This window comes from Zalophus californianus, chromosome 8 (assembly GCF_009762305.2).
Source record: "Zalophus californianus isolate mZalCal1 chromosome 8, mZalCal1.pri.v2, whole genome shotgun sequence".
NCBI classification, from domain to species: domain Eukaryota; kingdom Metazoa; phylum Chordata; class Mammalia; order Carnivora; family Otariidae; genus Zalophus; species Zalophus californianus.
This window is the reverse complement of record NC_045602.1, coordinates 115611389-115627014: the sequence shown is the minus strand read 5'-3', so window position 1 is coordinate 115627014 and position 15626 is coordinate 115611389. Positions and strand designations below refer to the sequence as shown.

The window sequence follows — 15626 nt, the reverse complement described above, 5'->3', positions numbered from 1 at the left end:
GCATGTAGCCATCAGCCATGAGGCTACTGAGTACTTGAAATGTGTCTAGTGCAACTGAATCTTCAAATTCTATTTAATTTTAATTTACATTTTAAAATAGCAGTGTAAAATTTTTTCTTTAAACAATTTTTTTGTTAGCACTACAGTTGACTTCATTAAAAATTAGCATCAGAATTGAGACGTACTGTGAGTGTAAAGATGCACCACCAGGTTTCAGACTTAGCACACACACAAAATAAAATATATCACTTTTTATATTGGTTACATATCAAAATGATAATATTTTGGATATATTGGGTTAAATATTACTAAAGTTAACTACACGTACTTTTTACTTTTTTTTTTAATGTGGCTACTAGGAAATTTAAATTTATATATGTGGCTCACATTGTATTTTTTTATTTTTTTTTTAAGCTTTTATTTATTTACATGAGAGAGAGAGAGCACAAGCAGGGGGAGCAGCAGAGGGAGATAGAGAAGCAAGCTCCCCACGGAGCAGGAAGCCGGGTGTGGGGCTCCATCCCAGTACCCTGGGATCATGACCTGAGCCAAAGGTAGACACTTTAACCTGTTGAGCCACCCAGGTGCTCTTCACATTGTATTTCTATTGGGGGTGGCTGCTTGAGATTACTGAATTTTTCAATACGTAAGTGCTGCTTCCTCGGGGAGGGCTTCTGAGACCACTCTTCCCTTCACTTTCATTGCCATGCTTTAATTCCTTTACAGTGTTTATTATCTGAATTTATTTTACCTATTTATTGGCTTACTTGCTGTTTGTCTACTTTCCCCACAAGAATGTAAACTCCATGATAGTGGGGATATATCTCTCTCTTGTTCCACTTCTATAATCCCCATACCTAGCATGCAAATACATTTGTCAACTATGTATTCTTACATGTCAATCATCTGATCTGCTTGTTTACAGGGGTCTAGAGAGGAGCAGGGACTTTCTCAAAATCATACAGTGCCAGGTCTAAGACAGGAATAATGTGTGCATTTCAACAATGCCTTAATCCCATATTTCCCACAGTGTGGGAGCCTGTGCCATGGTAGTATGATTTTAGGTGGTACACGAGTATTAAATGACATTAAATCACATAGAGTGAGAAAGGATTCTTAATCTCTTTCAACTTTAAAGGCTCTGTTTGGTGCCAATATATCATTAATGCTTTCCCAACACGTTCCTATTTTCTTTCCTTCCTTCCTTCTTTTCCTTTCCTTCCTTCCTCCCTCCCTTCCTTCTTGCTTTCTTTTTTAGGATTTTATCAATTATTTGATAGAGAGCGAGAGAGCACAAGCAGGGGAAGTGGCAGAGGGAGAGGGAGAAGCAGGCTCCCCGCTGAGCAGGGAGCCAGCCCCAGGACATGAGGACTCGGATCAGGACCAGGTTGAGGACCTGAGCAGAAGGCAGACGCGTAAGCTGAACTGACTGAGCCAGCCAGGCGCCCTTTCCCAACACTTTCTAACCTTTTAATACAGAGAACAAGCCTCAGCTTTAGAGCATTTGGCAGGCAACCCCATCCAGCTAAAATCCACTAACAATGTTTTATTTTCTTTATGCTTATTTTTATGGTTACCTTATATTTATGGCAAGTGATATTGACTTTCTATCATAGTTACATATTTCTTAAGTTTTAATTCAATTTTTAAAGATTTTATTTTTTATTTTATTTATTTATTTTATTAAAAAGAGAGTGAGAGAGAGAGAGAGAGAGCACAACTGGGGGGGAGGGAGAGGAAGAAGAAGACTCCCCACTGAGCAGGGAGCCCACTCTGGGGCTCCATCCCAGGACTCTGGAATCATGACCTGAGCTGAAAGCAGACACTTAACTGACTGAGCCACCCAGGTGCCCCTTAAGTTTTCATTTCATTTAATTTTTTTTTTAACCAACTGAGCCACCCAGGTCCCTTAGGTTTTAATTTTAAACAAATATATTAAGTAAATAAGTGAAACTCGGTTATGGCAAAAATTGTGTGTGGGGGGGTACCTGGCCGGCTCAGTCAGTGGAGCATGTGACTCTTCATCTCGGGGCTGTGAGTTCAGGCCCCACGCTGGGTGTAGAAATTACTTAAAAATAAAAGCTTTCAAAAAAAAAAATTGTGGAAGTGGTTCTGAAATAACTGAGCTTTAGGAAACAGTGCATTCATTCAAAAGAATGAGTAATGGTGATATTTCAGTAAGAGGGCTGGCCCGTATAAGAAGATGTTTTTTAGCAAGTAAGCTATTTTGCTTAGTGAACCTTAGCTCTCTGGGCTTCTGTGGGGGTCTGATTCAGGGCTTGAGGCCAGGAAGCCTTTGGACAGCTTTCAGCTTCTTTCGTTCATGTAAGGCTGGAAAATCTTTCATTTAATTCCTAGCTAGAATTCTCTCTTAAGTCCGGTCCCACCCCCACAATGAGAACTCCCAGTCCTACCTTGGAAGATCTCTTCTTTTCCGCCTCTTTTCTGCTGATCTTTTTGGATTTCTTGTTCAGCGCTTCAAAGAGAGACAGAAGGAGCAAAGCCAGATATTTCTGGAGGCCATGAGCTTCAGTAAAGTGGGAGGAATCGGAGGGGGCTCCAGGAAGTCTCAGGGTGGGGAAGAAGAAGGATTGGCTGGATAAATCACAACTTGGGACTTAGACCAACAGGTTCTTGTTAGCCTGGCTGCTGAGCTGGAGCCAGGGACTGAAAGAAAAGTGTCCTCTGAGGGAAGGCAAAGAGGAAATCCAAGAAGGCCCTGAAAAATGGATTCAGTGTCATGTACATGGATGGACCTGTGTTTCCTGTATTCCTAATTTTCATTTCTCAGAGCTATGGAGCCAGGCACACCTGATTTGAATCCTGACTCTGCCATTTAACAGCTGTGTCTCCTTATGCAACCTACTTAATCTTAAGATCCAGTTTTCTCATCTGTAAATAGGGTACTGTAATATCCACCTTGCAGGGTTGTCTTGAGGACAAAAAAGGTATGTTTATAAAGTGAGAAGTCCAGCACATCAAAGGTGATCAAAGGTGATACTTATTTTCCTGATACATCTAGAATATTCTCTTTTCGTAGTGAGAGGCAAGGCAGTGAGGGACATTAGTTTAGAACTTGGGTTCTGGAATTAAACACCTGGGTTTGAATTCTGGCTCTACCAATTAAGAACTGTGTGATCTCATGTTAGTCACTTTGCTAAGCCTCAATTTCCTCAACTGTGAAGTAGGAATAAAAAGTAGTACTCACTTTACAGTGCCTAGCACACAAGGAGTATATCTGTTACTATTATTTTTATCAGAAGAAGTTGAACTAGAAGATGTTTGGTACCAGGCTGTAATGCCCCTGATATTTTCCCCTGAGCGGTCATTCTCAATTCTCAACCCTGAAAGGACTAGTTCATCCCACATTCAGTTATATTCCGCAGCATTCTCTAACATTTTTACTGTTGACAATTCTGTGATTCAGTAAGTTTCAGAAGTGCTAAGTTAAACCAAATTCACAAAGTGTCTTAACTTCAGGGTTTCTCTGAGCCTCTAACATGCGAAGCTGCGTATTAGATTAGTGGTATGCAGGGCTTTTTAAAACCATGAGTCGGGGAATACTTTAGTCCTCTAGCATTACTTTGAAGAGTAAGAACAAAGGAACTCTGACGTATGTCAATGAATCCCGGGGAGCATGTTTGACTCCTGTAGCCCCCTCTCATGGGCCAGAGTCCAGAGACTAGGCACCAAGACAGGCTACTTACCTACAATAGAGACAGAGGGGAAATCCAACAGGTTCACGGAGGAGTTGCTCCTTAGGCTTCTGTCATCCCTGGGCTTTTCCTCAGGTGCCAGGTGGCTGTAGGCAGTGAGGAAGCACAGGGAGACCAGCAGTGTGGCCAGGAGTAGGCGGAAGATATTCATCTTCTTGGAGGCCTGAGTGGGACAGAGATGGCAGTCAGGCTGGTGGGCCAGGGGTCCTGGCAAGAGGATGTGCCCTCTTGCTTTCCTTGTGTTTCTTTGGGCTGGTGCTCTGACCCCATTTTATAAGGGTCCCAGTGGAGCTGGAGGACCACCAAGGCTTAGGATGGGAAAGAGGAGCTGATGAAGGAAGCAGAGAGAAAAGGAGAGATAGAGAGAGGAAGAGAGACAAGGGAAGGAGGGAGATTGAAGCAAAGAGAAAAAACGCATTGCAGTTGGTCTCTGTCATCCGGGGTGGGGGGGTGATTTTTTTTTTTTTTTTTAAGTCAGTGGCCCCAGGAGACCCTAAGCTTGGGCAGAATTGTTGAATGGTCCCCAGTAGCGCCTCACAGTGGTAGAGGTTTTACTAAGGTGCAGAGGATAAAGCTCATAAGACTCTCTGAGAAAGATGCAGTGATAAATGGCATCTTCAGACAAGTGTATATGTTGTTGCATATGCCGTATTCCCATGCCCAGAGGGAATGATGCGGGTACGGTTTATGTGAGAAGGATGGACCTGTTGACGTAGGCTAACTGCATTTACTGACTTATTGCTAGCTGGATTTTGATGAAGCAGACAGATCCTAGAGTGGATTTCTTCCCATGCATCCTCCGTTTGGCTTATATTAGGGTTCAAAACTTCAGTAGCATCTTCACCTTCTCTGAGTGTGGGATCCCCACTCCTTCCCTGCTCTGCACATTGTTCTCTCCGGTCTGGGAAAAAACAGTCTGCTTTTCCAAAGTTCTCTCTGCCCAGCCACAAAGCACCGTGGGTGAGAGGAGAATAAAAACAATCTGCTCATGCTGGTCTTGCTGCTCCTGGGGCTCCCCTTACAGCAGCCTGGCAATTTCTAGCCTACTCCTTCCAGCCTAATAAACTACAATTAACAAAATACAATTTCTTAGGACCTAAGTAATTTAGTGGAACTATATAACTAAACTGAGTCTGAGAAGGGTGAAATCTCAGTGGAATTAACCTTATTTGTGTGTTGGGAGAGGGCAAAGAATGACTACTCCTTGCACCAATTCTGGAGAGGGATATGTATATCCTAAATGTAATACAGGCCTGTGATGCCTAGTTGTATTATCATCCTCAGGGTCAGATTTTCTTTCTTTCTTTCTTTCTTTTTTTTTTTTAGAGTTCAGAATTGTGTGGATTTTAGAAAACTAATATCATCTATATACTATGTTAAACCACATACAAGGGGTCTGGGAGTACCCATAATAAAAATTTTGATACTTCTGCAGCAAAAAGGTGGGGATATTCATAATAAACAGGATAGACAAAGACTATGAATTGATTTGCATCAACTGAGCATAGCTTTTGTTGCCAAGAGACTTCAGGTAAGGTCAGATTTTGCCGCCAAAGGAAAAAAGAAAACTGACAGTTTTCAGACTTTTGGGATTTTGCAGTTTCAGGTAACGGATTATGGACCTGTACAAACCTTCATTGCTGTTACTACTCAACATGGGACACACACGTCCTGCTATTAATACAGGATAATAACGCTGACAGCAATGACTACTTGTGCAATTGTGTTTCTCAAGAGTAATTCGTCCTTCCATTCTGTCATGGTGAAGACTGTTCTTTGATCTGTGGTATCACTGGAGACAGTTCCTTCTCTTAAACTCATCATCTGGTTTAAGTTACTACTCAGGATTTAAGATGAGATTCTGTTCATCTGTGGCTGTATGACCCTGGATGCATCTGGGCCTCTGCTTTCTCTTCTGTAAAAAGAGAGGATAGGACTACATGACTTAGTACACATTATGAGGCACAGAATTGAAACTTAATAAAGACTTGTTTAATGAATGAAAGAATCTTAAGACCTTTCTAAAATCCTATGAATCAGTGATTTCTGATTCTTGCTTCCTGGACTTTGGAGCAGGTTGACCAGTTGTACAAGGATTTTGTTATAAGGCCACTTGTATATCCTTAAGAGTTAAGGGATTTGCAAATGCATGAATATGACCGAATCTGATTAAACCCTGGAAAAGAGGGCATGGAAAGTCATGGCTAAATGCAACTGACTGTATCTCAGGAGTCTTGCTGATGTGTGTGTGCACATGTGCATGTATGTGTGTTGTGCGAGCACATGGGTGCTAATACATAATGGCTCCAGTTGAGGGGATATGGGAGACAACAGTATCCAGATCATCTCTGAGTTTGATAAAATGAGTACACAGTAGTGCACACTCACTATGCACTGCAGATACCCCCTTAGCTGTAGCACTGGGGATAGCCTGATACCTTAATCCTTTAGGGTCAAGGCCTTGGTCCCCAAAGCAAAAGAAAGGATTATAATCTCCCAGTGATGAGGAAGGGCTAACCACCTATTGGGACAGAGGTATAGTGAGAGATAAGAGCTGAGGAAGAGGTGAAGGCAGCAGAGTCTTGTTGAAAAGAGTGAACAATATTAGTTGCTGACCATACTACGTGTAAATGAGGTGCAGCCCTGACAGCCTGCCTTGGGTTTTGCTCGTGGCATCAGTGAGGGGAACCAAGGTGTCTGGGAAGCCAGCAAGTTGGCATTGCTGGGGAGGTGACTGGGCTCTGTTGGTTGTAATAGTGGCTTCTATCAGTCTTGCCAAGCACCAATTGCCAGGAACATGGGGGTCTGGGTGAAGCTCATCCCTGTGGAGGAAAAGGGTGGCCAGAAGCAAAGTAGTGTTTGGTAGAGGCCTAACATAGAGGAGCATCTCATATAGGCCAGTGGTGTTGGAGGCAGACTCTCCCCTGATCAATCTTTTGGAACAAAACATATAATTGGGAAGAAAAGGAAATTAAAGCAGGAGGGAATCTCACCTTGAGATTGTCTGCAAACCTTTGCCCATATATGCATTTTTTTTCCGGGGAGAAGGTCCATAGCTTTCTCTGGATCTATAAGGGGGTCTCTAGCCCCTAAAAAGCTCAGAACCCCTTCTTTGCAACTTGAGTGAGGCTCATCCAGAACCACAGGCACATGAGAACAGAGGATACTGTCATTTTATTTTTCTGTTCAGGCAATAATTGAGTTCTATATCTGGGAAAGTGTGCTTGTTGGAAGGGGCATATCATTCCAGTACTGGTATAAAATAAAGAAATATAATAATGAAGCAAATCAAAAAATATAAACACTATGGTTCCATTTGTGAACAAATACCAAAATTCCCTCAAATGTAAATACGCTTACATATGCAAAGAAAAAAGAGTGGAAGGATACACATTAAAATTTTAATAATGAGGGCGCCTGGGTGGCTCAGATGGTTAAGCGTCTGCCTTCAGCTCAGGTCATGATCCCAGGGTCCTGGGATCGAGTCCCGCATCAGGCTCCCTGCTCCTTGGGAGCCTGCTTCTCCCTCTGCCTCTATCTCTCTGTCTCTCATGAATAAATAAATAAAATCTTCATAAACAAATAAATAAAATTTTAATAATGAATAATTCTTAGGAGTGGAATTGAGGATGGGGAGTGAGGTAGAGACATGTACTTCTTCATGTACTTCTGTATTTGAACTTCCTTTTCAAGAATGTTATTACTTTGGGGCACCTGGGTGGCTCAGTTGGTTAAGCATCTGCCTTCAGCTCCGGTCATGATCCCGGAGTCCTGGGATCGAGCCCCGCATCGGGCTCCCTGCTCAGCGGGGAGCCTGCTTCTCCCTCTCCCTCTGCTCCCCCCTCTTTCTCTCTCTCTCAAATAAATAAATAAAATCTTAAAAAAGAATGTTATTACTTTGTAATAAAAAAATAAAAGATGATAGAAATAAAATACTGAATGCTACTTGACATAACATCAAAGGATTTAAAGAAGATGGATGGAGAGTTATATTTGATTTCTGACATTGCGGCTGTGGAATTTGCAGGACCCTCCTCCCCATTTGTACCTCAAATTCAAGGTACAGTTTGCTCTCAGCACCTACTGCTCTGCCACCAAAATGTAGGGCTTTCTCATAGCATATCTTCCTTTTACCCTTCTCTGTCCTGGAAAGCTCTCAAAGCCTTTTACCCTTCTGGTTCATCAGCCACTGTTTCTGATATGTCAAAACCTAGGAGAGGTAACACAAAATTTTTGTTATGGTTTTGTTTCTCAGCCAAATGAGCTATACCAAATACTGAATGTCAGAGCTACAGGAGAAATATCTCTCATTCATAATTACCTAGAGTCCCCCCACAAGATGTTCAGTGGCTGCACAGGAATCCTACCACCCTACACATCTTTGACCCATCTGAGCAACAGGTGATAGGCATCCATGACAGGTGTCTGGCTGTGTGTTGAGCTTAGGAGGCTCCATTAGGGCTATCGGCTCATTCCTTAATGTTCCCTCAGGCTTATCAGTGATGGTAATTCCTGGGGTAGCATGAAGGTGTCAATATGTTTTATCTATTTAGTTTTCTCCTAGAATAGCCAATCAAGCAACAAATATTTTCTGAGGCTTCCTTCCCATGGCAGTTAGTGTTACAGGATTAGGCAGACCTCTGAGAAGGGCAAGAGAAGGAGAAGCAAAGAAAGAAGGGTTCAGGAACTTTGGGACATGATGTTAGGAGAGGAGATTTTGCTGAGAGTGGGGATGGGACACCAAAAGGGAGGAAGGGACTGATGGAAAGGGCCTGAAGGAAGGCACTTGAGGGACTGAGCCCAGCATTCCAAGGGATCATTTAATTAACCTCATCTATAACACGTGGGAAAAACGTTAGAAAGACAAGGCCAACAGAGCGTGAGGAATTCACCAACTTCATAGTTCTTGCTCTGTCTTTGGTTAACCCAGTCCCAGAGGTTCAGCATCCCTGCTGAACTGCTAACCAAAGCTACCTTAAGGCCAAGCCACTGACACTGATGCCTAGACAACTGTGAATGTCTCGTGTGTGTGAATGTCTCTTTATTGACAACCTGCCTCCTTTCTTGTTCCGTTCCATCCATTCCCCAAATAGTAGCCAGTGACTGGGGAAGGGGTCATGATTCTTTTTTTTTTTTTTAAAGATTTTATTTATTTATTTGATGTATATAGAGAGCACAAGTAGGCAGAGAGGCAGACAGAGGGAGAGGAGAAGCAGGCTTCCCGCGGAGCAGGGAGCCCGATGTGGGGCTCTATCCCAGGACCCTAGGATCATGACCTGAGCCGAAGGCAGACGCTTAACTGACTGAGCCATCCAGGAGGCCCTGGGGGGCATGATTCAAATCACACATCACTCCCTGCTTAAAACCTGTTAGAGCTTCCCATTGTTCTTGAAATAAAATCAGAATTTCCTGCAAAGCCCTGTTACTCTCTCTGGACTCATCTGAGAGACTCTCCTGTGTAATCACTATATTCTAGACATACTGTACTCCTTTCTGTTCCTAGAATATGCTAAACTTTCCTATCTCAGGGCCTTTACACCTGTCATTCCCTTAACCCTAAATGTTCATTCCCTGGCCTTGAACTTGATTCCCTCAGTTCTTCACGTGGCTGGATCATTGGCAACCTTTGGATCCTTATACAAATATCACCTCTTTCTTTGACCACTTTATCTGAAAGTGTACTTTCTCCAGTTTCTGTCTATCCCATTATCCATTTCTTTCAGAGCTCTTACAAATTAGCAATTATCTATGTTTATCTTCATAATGGCTTTCCTTTTCTTGTATAATTTCAACTCCCAGAAGGTAGGGACCTTGTTGTCATGTTCATTTTGCTGCCCCCACTACTAGGCAATGCCTGGTACATAGCAGACACTCAATAAATACTTGGTGAATGAGTGAATGAATGAATGAATGCGTAGCAAAGACAACCAACAACAGAAAATCTTTAGACTTGCTGGTCCCTTCAGGCCAACAAGACCGGTTACACGTCAAATTTGATTGTGATTCAATGTCTTTTCCTTGGCCTTTGTTCTATCATACTGGGGCTTGGACAGTTCTTGAGTTTCATCAGTATCCTTTATCTGAGTGCTAGAATAGGACTCTGGCTTTTCTTAATATCTTTGATCTTGTGCTTGACCAAAAAAGGTAAAAGAGACCATTTACTTTGTGGATAAAAGTGCCTGGCAAGGGGGCCAAGATAGGGATATAAGAATCTTAGGGCTTTAGAACTGGAAGAGACTTTAAGGATCTTGTCCAAGGAACTTAAACCTGGCTATGCATTAGAATTATCAGGGGAGTTTTTGCCACCATGCCCACAATACTGTGTTAAGATACAATTTACATACAATAAAATGCACAAATTTTAAGTATCCAGCTTGATGAATTTTAACTTATATATACACTTATGTAACCATCACTCAGATCAAGGTATAGAATACTTCTTTCACTCCTGAACGTTCCCTTGTGTGCCTCTTTCTAGGCAATACCTATTTTTACCCCTCAGATGTAACCTCTATTCTCACTCTAACCACCATAGACCAATTTTTCTGGTTTTTGTATTCATGTAAATGGAATCATACTGAATGAAATCTTTTGTGTGGGACTTATTTCTTCTTTTGCTCAACATATTTTTGAGGTTTTATCTACTTTGTTGCATACATAAGTAGTTTCTTTCTTTCTTTCTTTTTGCTGACTAGTATTTCACTGTAAATACATCACATTTGTTTATCCATTCTCTTGGGGAGCTTGTACAAGAAGTAAACCCAAACCTTGTCCTAGGCCCACTGAATCTGAATCTCCAGGAATCGACCCTGGGAAACATATTTTTAATAAGCTTCCAGGTGATTGTGATGTACAGCCATGTGCGAGAAACACTAATTTTGCCCATCTACCTTGGTTCTACAGATAAGAAAACTGAGGCTCAGAGTAGGAAAGGGGTTCCCTAAGTAGACACTTGAACGAGTAAGAAGCAAGACTAGAACTTCTACTGTGCTACTCTTTCCACTTCAAGACAACTCAAACAGCTAATTAGTGACAAAGGCAGGGATGTGAATCATAATCGTTTCCGTTTATTAAGTACTGGTATATGCCAGACTCTGCCCCAGGCACATTATGTACATTTAATGCTCTTTTTTTTTTTTAAGATTTTTATTTATTTATTTGAAAGAGAGAGTGAATGAGAGAGAGAGCATGAGCAGGGAGAAGGGGAGAAGCAGACTCCCCTGCCGAGCAGGGAGCCCGATGCGGGGCTCGATCTCAGAACCCTGGGATCATGACCTGAGCCGAAGGCAGTCGCTCAACCGACTGAGCCACCCAGGCGCCCCTTAATGCTCTTAATAAACTACATATCATAGCTGAGGAAACCGAAACCCAGAGCAGCCCAAAGGACAGAAATAGTGCGTACACAGAGAGGCATCAATCCCAAGTCTGACTCGAGTCACACAAGAAGGCTGGCACCTTTTCCTAAAGTGGAAAGGAAAAACGCTACAAACTCGTTGGTTTGGGGGCTTGCTGTCCTTGCCCAGTCCAGCTTGCTATGGTAGAAATAAACAAAACCAAACAAAAGAGTATTTACCTTGCTTTTCAAGCCCTGGTTTTAGAACTCCCTCAGTTCTGTATATTCACTGTTCCATCAGTGAAAGTTGTTGACTGTCAGATTAATTAAATGTTCCAGCTAAGGAGAGGGTGATATGTTTCCTTAGCCACTTGCACTTTCTCCTCTATTCACAAGTCTCCCCACAGGGGTGGGGACTACAAATGCTGAGTCTGTCAGGGATGCCTCTCCAAATCTGGGAAGCATGTTTCCTGAAGCGGGGAGGGCCTTGACTCTTTCACCAGGGAGTAAATTGACCCTAACAATCAGGAACTGGAATGAGTCAGAGACACATCTGCTAGTTGACATGTTGAACCTGGAGTTCTGAGAGTCTGGCGAGCTCTGTTTTTCAATAATGAGGGAGTCTGGGAAGTATAAGTGAAGGGCCAGCTGAGGAAATAGAGACTTCTCTTTTGTAGCTGGTGGGATTGAAGGAGCAGAATGGGAAAGGGTGGGGAAGGAGAGAAGAAAGCTTGTGGGTACTGACAAAGACTCTTCCTGATCAAACTTTAGGCTCCTCTGAGGCTTTTCAACTAGGCCTCAGTCTTGGCCCTCATCCTGTCTTTGGCCTGCCTAGCATAGTTTTAGCAAGAATCCTGTCGATTTAGTGAGAATCTCCCCCACCAGATATCTGATCGAGTTCCTCATCCCCCACCTTTGATGTATAAGGTTGCCTTTAGCAAGAATCCTGTTAGGTCAGTTTAGCAAGAATTCCCCCTATCCTTGATGTTTCTTTTTGGGTAATTTTCCATCCACTGACCCTCACTCTACTCCTTGGCTATAAATCCACAACTATCTTTGCTGTATTCGGAGCTGAGCCTGATCTCCATTCCTTATTGCACTATCCCTATTGAAAGTCTTTTTTTTTTTTTAAGATTTTATTTATTTATTTGACAGAGAGAGACACAGTAAGAGAGGGAACACAAGCAGGGGGAGTGGGAGAGGGAGAAGCAGGCTTCCCGCAGAGCAGGGAGCCCGATGCGGGGCTCGATCCCAGGACCCTGGGATCATGACCTGAGCCGAAGGCAGATGCCCAACAACTGAGCCACCCAGGCGCCCCTCGTCTTTTTTTTTTTTAAGATTTTTTACTTATTCATTTGACAGAGAGAGAGAGAGAGCACAAGCAGAGGGAGTGGCAGGCAGATGGAGATGGAGAAGCATGCTCCCCAGGGAGCAGGGAGCCTGAGGTGGGGGCCGATCCTAGGACACTAGGGATCACAACCTGAACTGAAGGCAGACACCCAACCAACTGAGCTACCCAGGTGCCCCCCTATTGAAAGAGTCTTGAAGAAAATCTTCCTTACCATTTTAACAAGCATCAGAATGATTTTTTCTTTAACGATACAAAACAATTTGATCTCTTCGGCTGTTTCTATATATACAGACAAATTTGACTGTTGTGACTGAATTGACTAGTCTAATTTTTAGGCCTAACAGATGCCAAATTGGATAATATTCTAATGGGTGGTTTTGGTCTTAGGTGGACAGCCTGTCAGGACTCTTCTGCAGAGATCAAGAACCATGTGGCAGGCCCAGGATCTGCCTAAGGGGCCCTGAGTTAGAATTTGAGAGAAGGCTTAATTAAGTCTCTGTTCCTCCTCAAGAAGCATAAAGACAGAAATCATCCAGGCAGCTGCTTGTCAGCATGAAATATGTCTCCATGTTCTACTGAAACAGGGATCAGAGTCCAGGCTCCCCGGATATTCATTCCCACAGTATACAAGGAATACAATGCTCGTAGGAACTGCTAAAATGATTACTTTGATCACCTGACATCATTCCCCTCAGTCTGATTTAGTGCTTATTACTCAACAAAGACCTTAGTGGGGACTTCACTGATTTTGTTTTTGTCTTTCAGAAACCACTTCTCTCCCATTTCTTTGCCCAAGACTATGCTGTCTTCTGATTTTCTAAATTCCTTTGACTTGGGGTACATTCTGAACTCACTAAGCATGGCTGATGGTCTGCTACAGCTCACAACAACTTTACAGCAGATAGAAGGGAAGAGGCTTTGATGTCAAATGAAATTTTCTGCAGCAAAGGATCAAGGCAGAACCAAGGAAATTCAGCTGAACAAATCTTTTTTTAAAAAAGATTTTATTTATTTTAGAACGAGCACAAGCAGGGGGAGGGGCAGAAGGAGAGGGAGAGGGAGAGAATCTCAAGTAGATTCCATGTTGAGTGCAGAGCCCCTTCGGGGCTTGATCTCATGACCCTGAAATCATGACCTGAGCCAAAATCAAGAGTCGGATGCTTAACTGACTGAGCCACCCAGGTGCCCCAGAGCTGAACAAATCTTAAGACTACGTATGAATTAGTTCCAAGAGAAGGTAGAACAAGTTTTAAAACAGATACCCATGCAAGTGTTTCTGTAGTAGGTCAGGATCTTTTGATCCCACGAAGTCCTCTAAAATAACCAAAGAAAACCAAAAGTGGCTCCAGCATGCCATTCCTTCTCCTAGCGTCTCTTCAGTGGAAATGGCAGAACAAATGTCCAATGTTGCTGAAGTGGAGCAAATTCAACCACAATAGAAAATATTAACCTGAGCTTTTCTCTGCGCCAGTAAAATGTGCCAAAAGGGGAATCCACTATGAAACCTCAGACATTTAGAAAGGAAAAGGAGGCTTTGACATAAATGGACTTTTGGTTTCTGTTTTGGCTTTAATAAATATGAAACGAACCAGTTCTACACAGGCAGATTGATCCCAAATCCTAAATTCTGCTCTGTTACAACCATTTGAAATCTGAAACTATAGGTGACTTTCTGAAGACATTGAAGAAGTGCTAAAATTTGACTCTGGAGTCAGAGTTGAGATTTTGGAGTACTTCTTCTTAAGGACTTAAAAAAAATTTTTTTTTTTTTTTTATTGCTAGGAAATGGAAAAAGCAGAGTAAAGAAAAGTAAGAAGCTGCTAGTTAGCAGAAGGTAAACTGCTTCAACTAACAAGTTCTTTAAACTTTCAAAGTAGTAGCAGCTTCACTCATTCTGAAAGCATATTTAAGTTGCCAACTAAACTCCATATGCTTCCCCTCAAAGAACAGAGGCCAAAGGAACTTTGTTTCTGACCTTGTAGCAGAAGAGCCTTGCTGCTTGTTTGTCTGTAATTTCAAAGACAAGAATAAGAAAACAACCAATCATACTATAAAAATTATTCCAAACTTCACTCCATCTCATGGGCAGGAAGATTCTCACTGATGTGCAGTGAAAAGAACTGTTTCATCAGCTGAAAAGCATCAGTAAGCAGGACCAGGAGAGCAGGCCAGGTTTGACAAGAGAAGCAAAACTGAAGGGTAGCATTTATTTTACAGAGGGCCTCTCTAACAACTCAGGTCATTTGAAACTTAAACCCAGAGAAGAAGATGGGCTCTCTGCAGGCAGCAGAAGAAAAGTGTTTTCCTCCTACTTACAGTGCCCTTTAGTCAGCCTCTGTAATGAAGGGAAGCTGGAGCTGAGAGTCTTCCCTGTCCTTAAGCAGCAGAGGCAAGATGTGCTGCAGTGAGATTTTTAAAAGACCTGGCGAGCTCCCAGCAGATGGCTTCACATCCCATCCTTTTGCTGTCAGTCACTCAAAGACTGTGCCTTCATTCATTCTGGCAGCCACAAAGATGTCTAACTTCCCTATATTTGTTGTCTGACTTCATATGTTTCTCTTCAGTTCTGGAATTGGAATTGGGGTTGACACAAAAGTTAGAAGAAGTTGAAAAGGAAGTGGTTGTACTGAGGATACCCTTGGCCACGATTTAATGAGAATTTACTTCAGAATTGATCCCAGGAGAGAGAACGAAACTTTGACCTAAGGAGTTAACCTGGAAAAACAAATCCTGTCAGAGAAGGGTTTAGTTCAGCTTCTTTCAGAACTTCTGGGTGGGCTAAGGAGCACTTGGTGGAGAAGTTAACCTTAGATGGGCAGATTGCTGAGACCTCGCTTGTCTTATTAGTAAAATCTCTTTGGAGACTTTCAATAATGGTCTCATAATTTTAAAATTTCTATGCAAGTTTCCATCAGTTGAGGGTCTGCCCTTTTGCTGACTCTGTAGGTTATTAGGCTGCGGCTCATCTCTTCTCCTTATTCATTTGGGTTTTACTTGAACATATTAGAATTACAAGGTCACAATTTATGGCCCCCCTGGGTGATGTGAAACTTAGAGGCTCTGTAGAAGGGAAGAGCTTAACATAGCGCCCTGCAGCAAGCATTATCTGTTTTTGTGGAGCTGTCAGTGAATGAGTGTGATAGGAAATGGCACAGCTCTACATTGATTTAGCCTTATTTGTTTCTGTATATCCACTTTTTAAATTCCAGTATAGTTAACATACAGT

At 42.5% G+C, this 15626-nt stretch overlaps 1 protein-coding gene across 3 annotated transcripts in view; it reads right to left on the bottom strand.

Annotated features, from left to right (window-relative positions):
- Window positions 1-11330, bottom strand: part of LOC113937039 (agouti signaling protein) — a 31090-nt gene extending 19760 nt beyond the window's left edge. For 2 of the 3 annotated variants that reach the window (XM_027620685.1, XM_027620683.1), the window contains exons 1-3: window positions 5349-5618; window positions 3708-3879; window positions 2415-2476 (exon numbers count right to left, since the gene is read on the bottom strand). In XM_027620685.1, the coding sequence (XP_027476486.1) occupies window positions 2415-2476; window positions 3708-3879; window positions 5349-5354 (240 nt within the window). In that variant the 5' untranslated portion in view covers window positions 5355-5618. Of the gene's footprint in view, window positions 1-2414; window positions 2477-3707; window positions 3880-5348; window positions 5619-11289 lie in introns of those variants that run through there. The other variant, XM_027620684.1, reaches the window with a different exon arrangement.
- Window positions 11331-15626: the final 4296 nt, after the last annotated feature.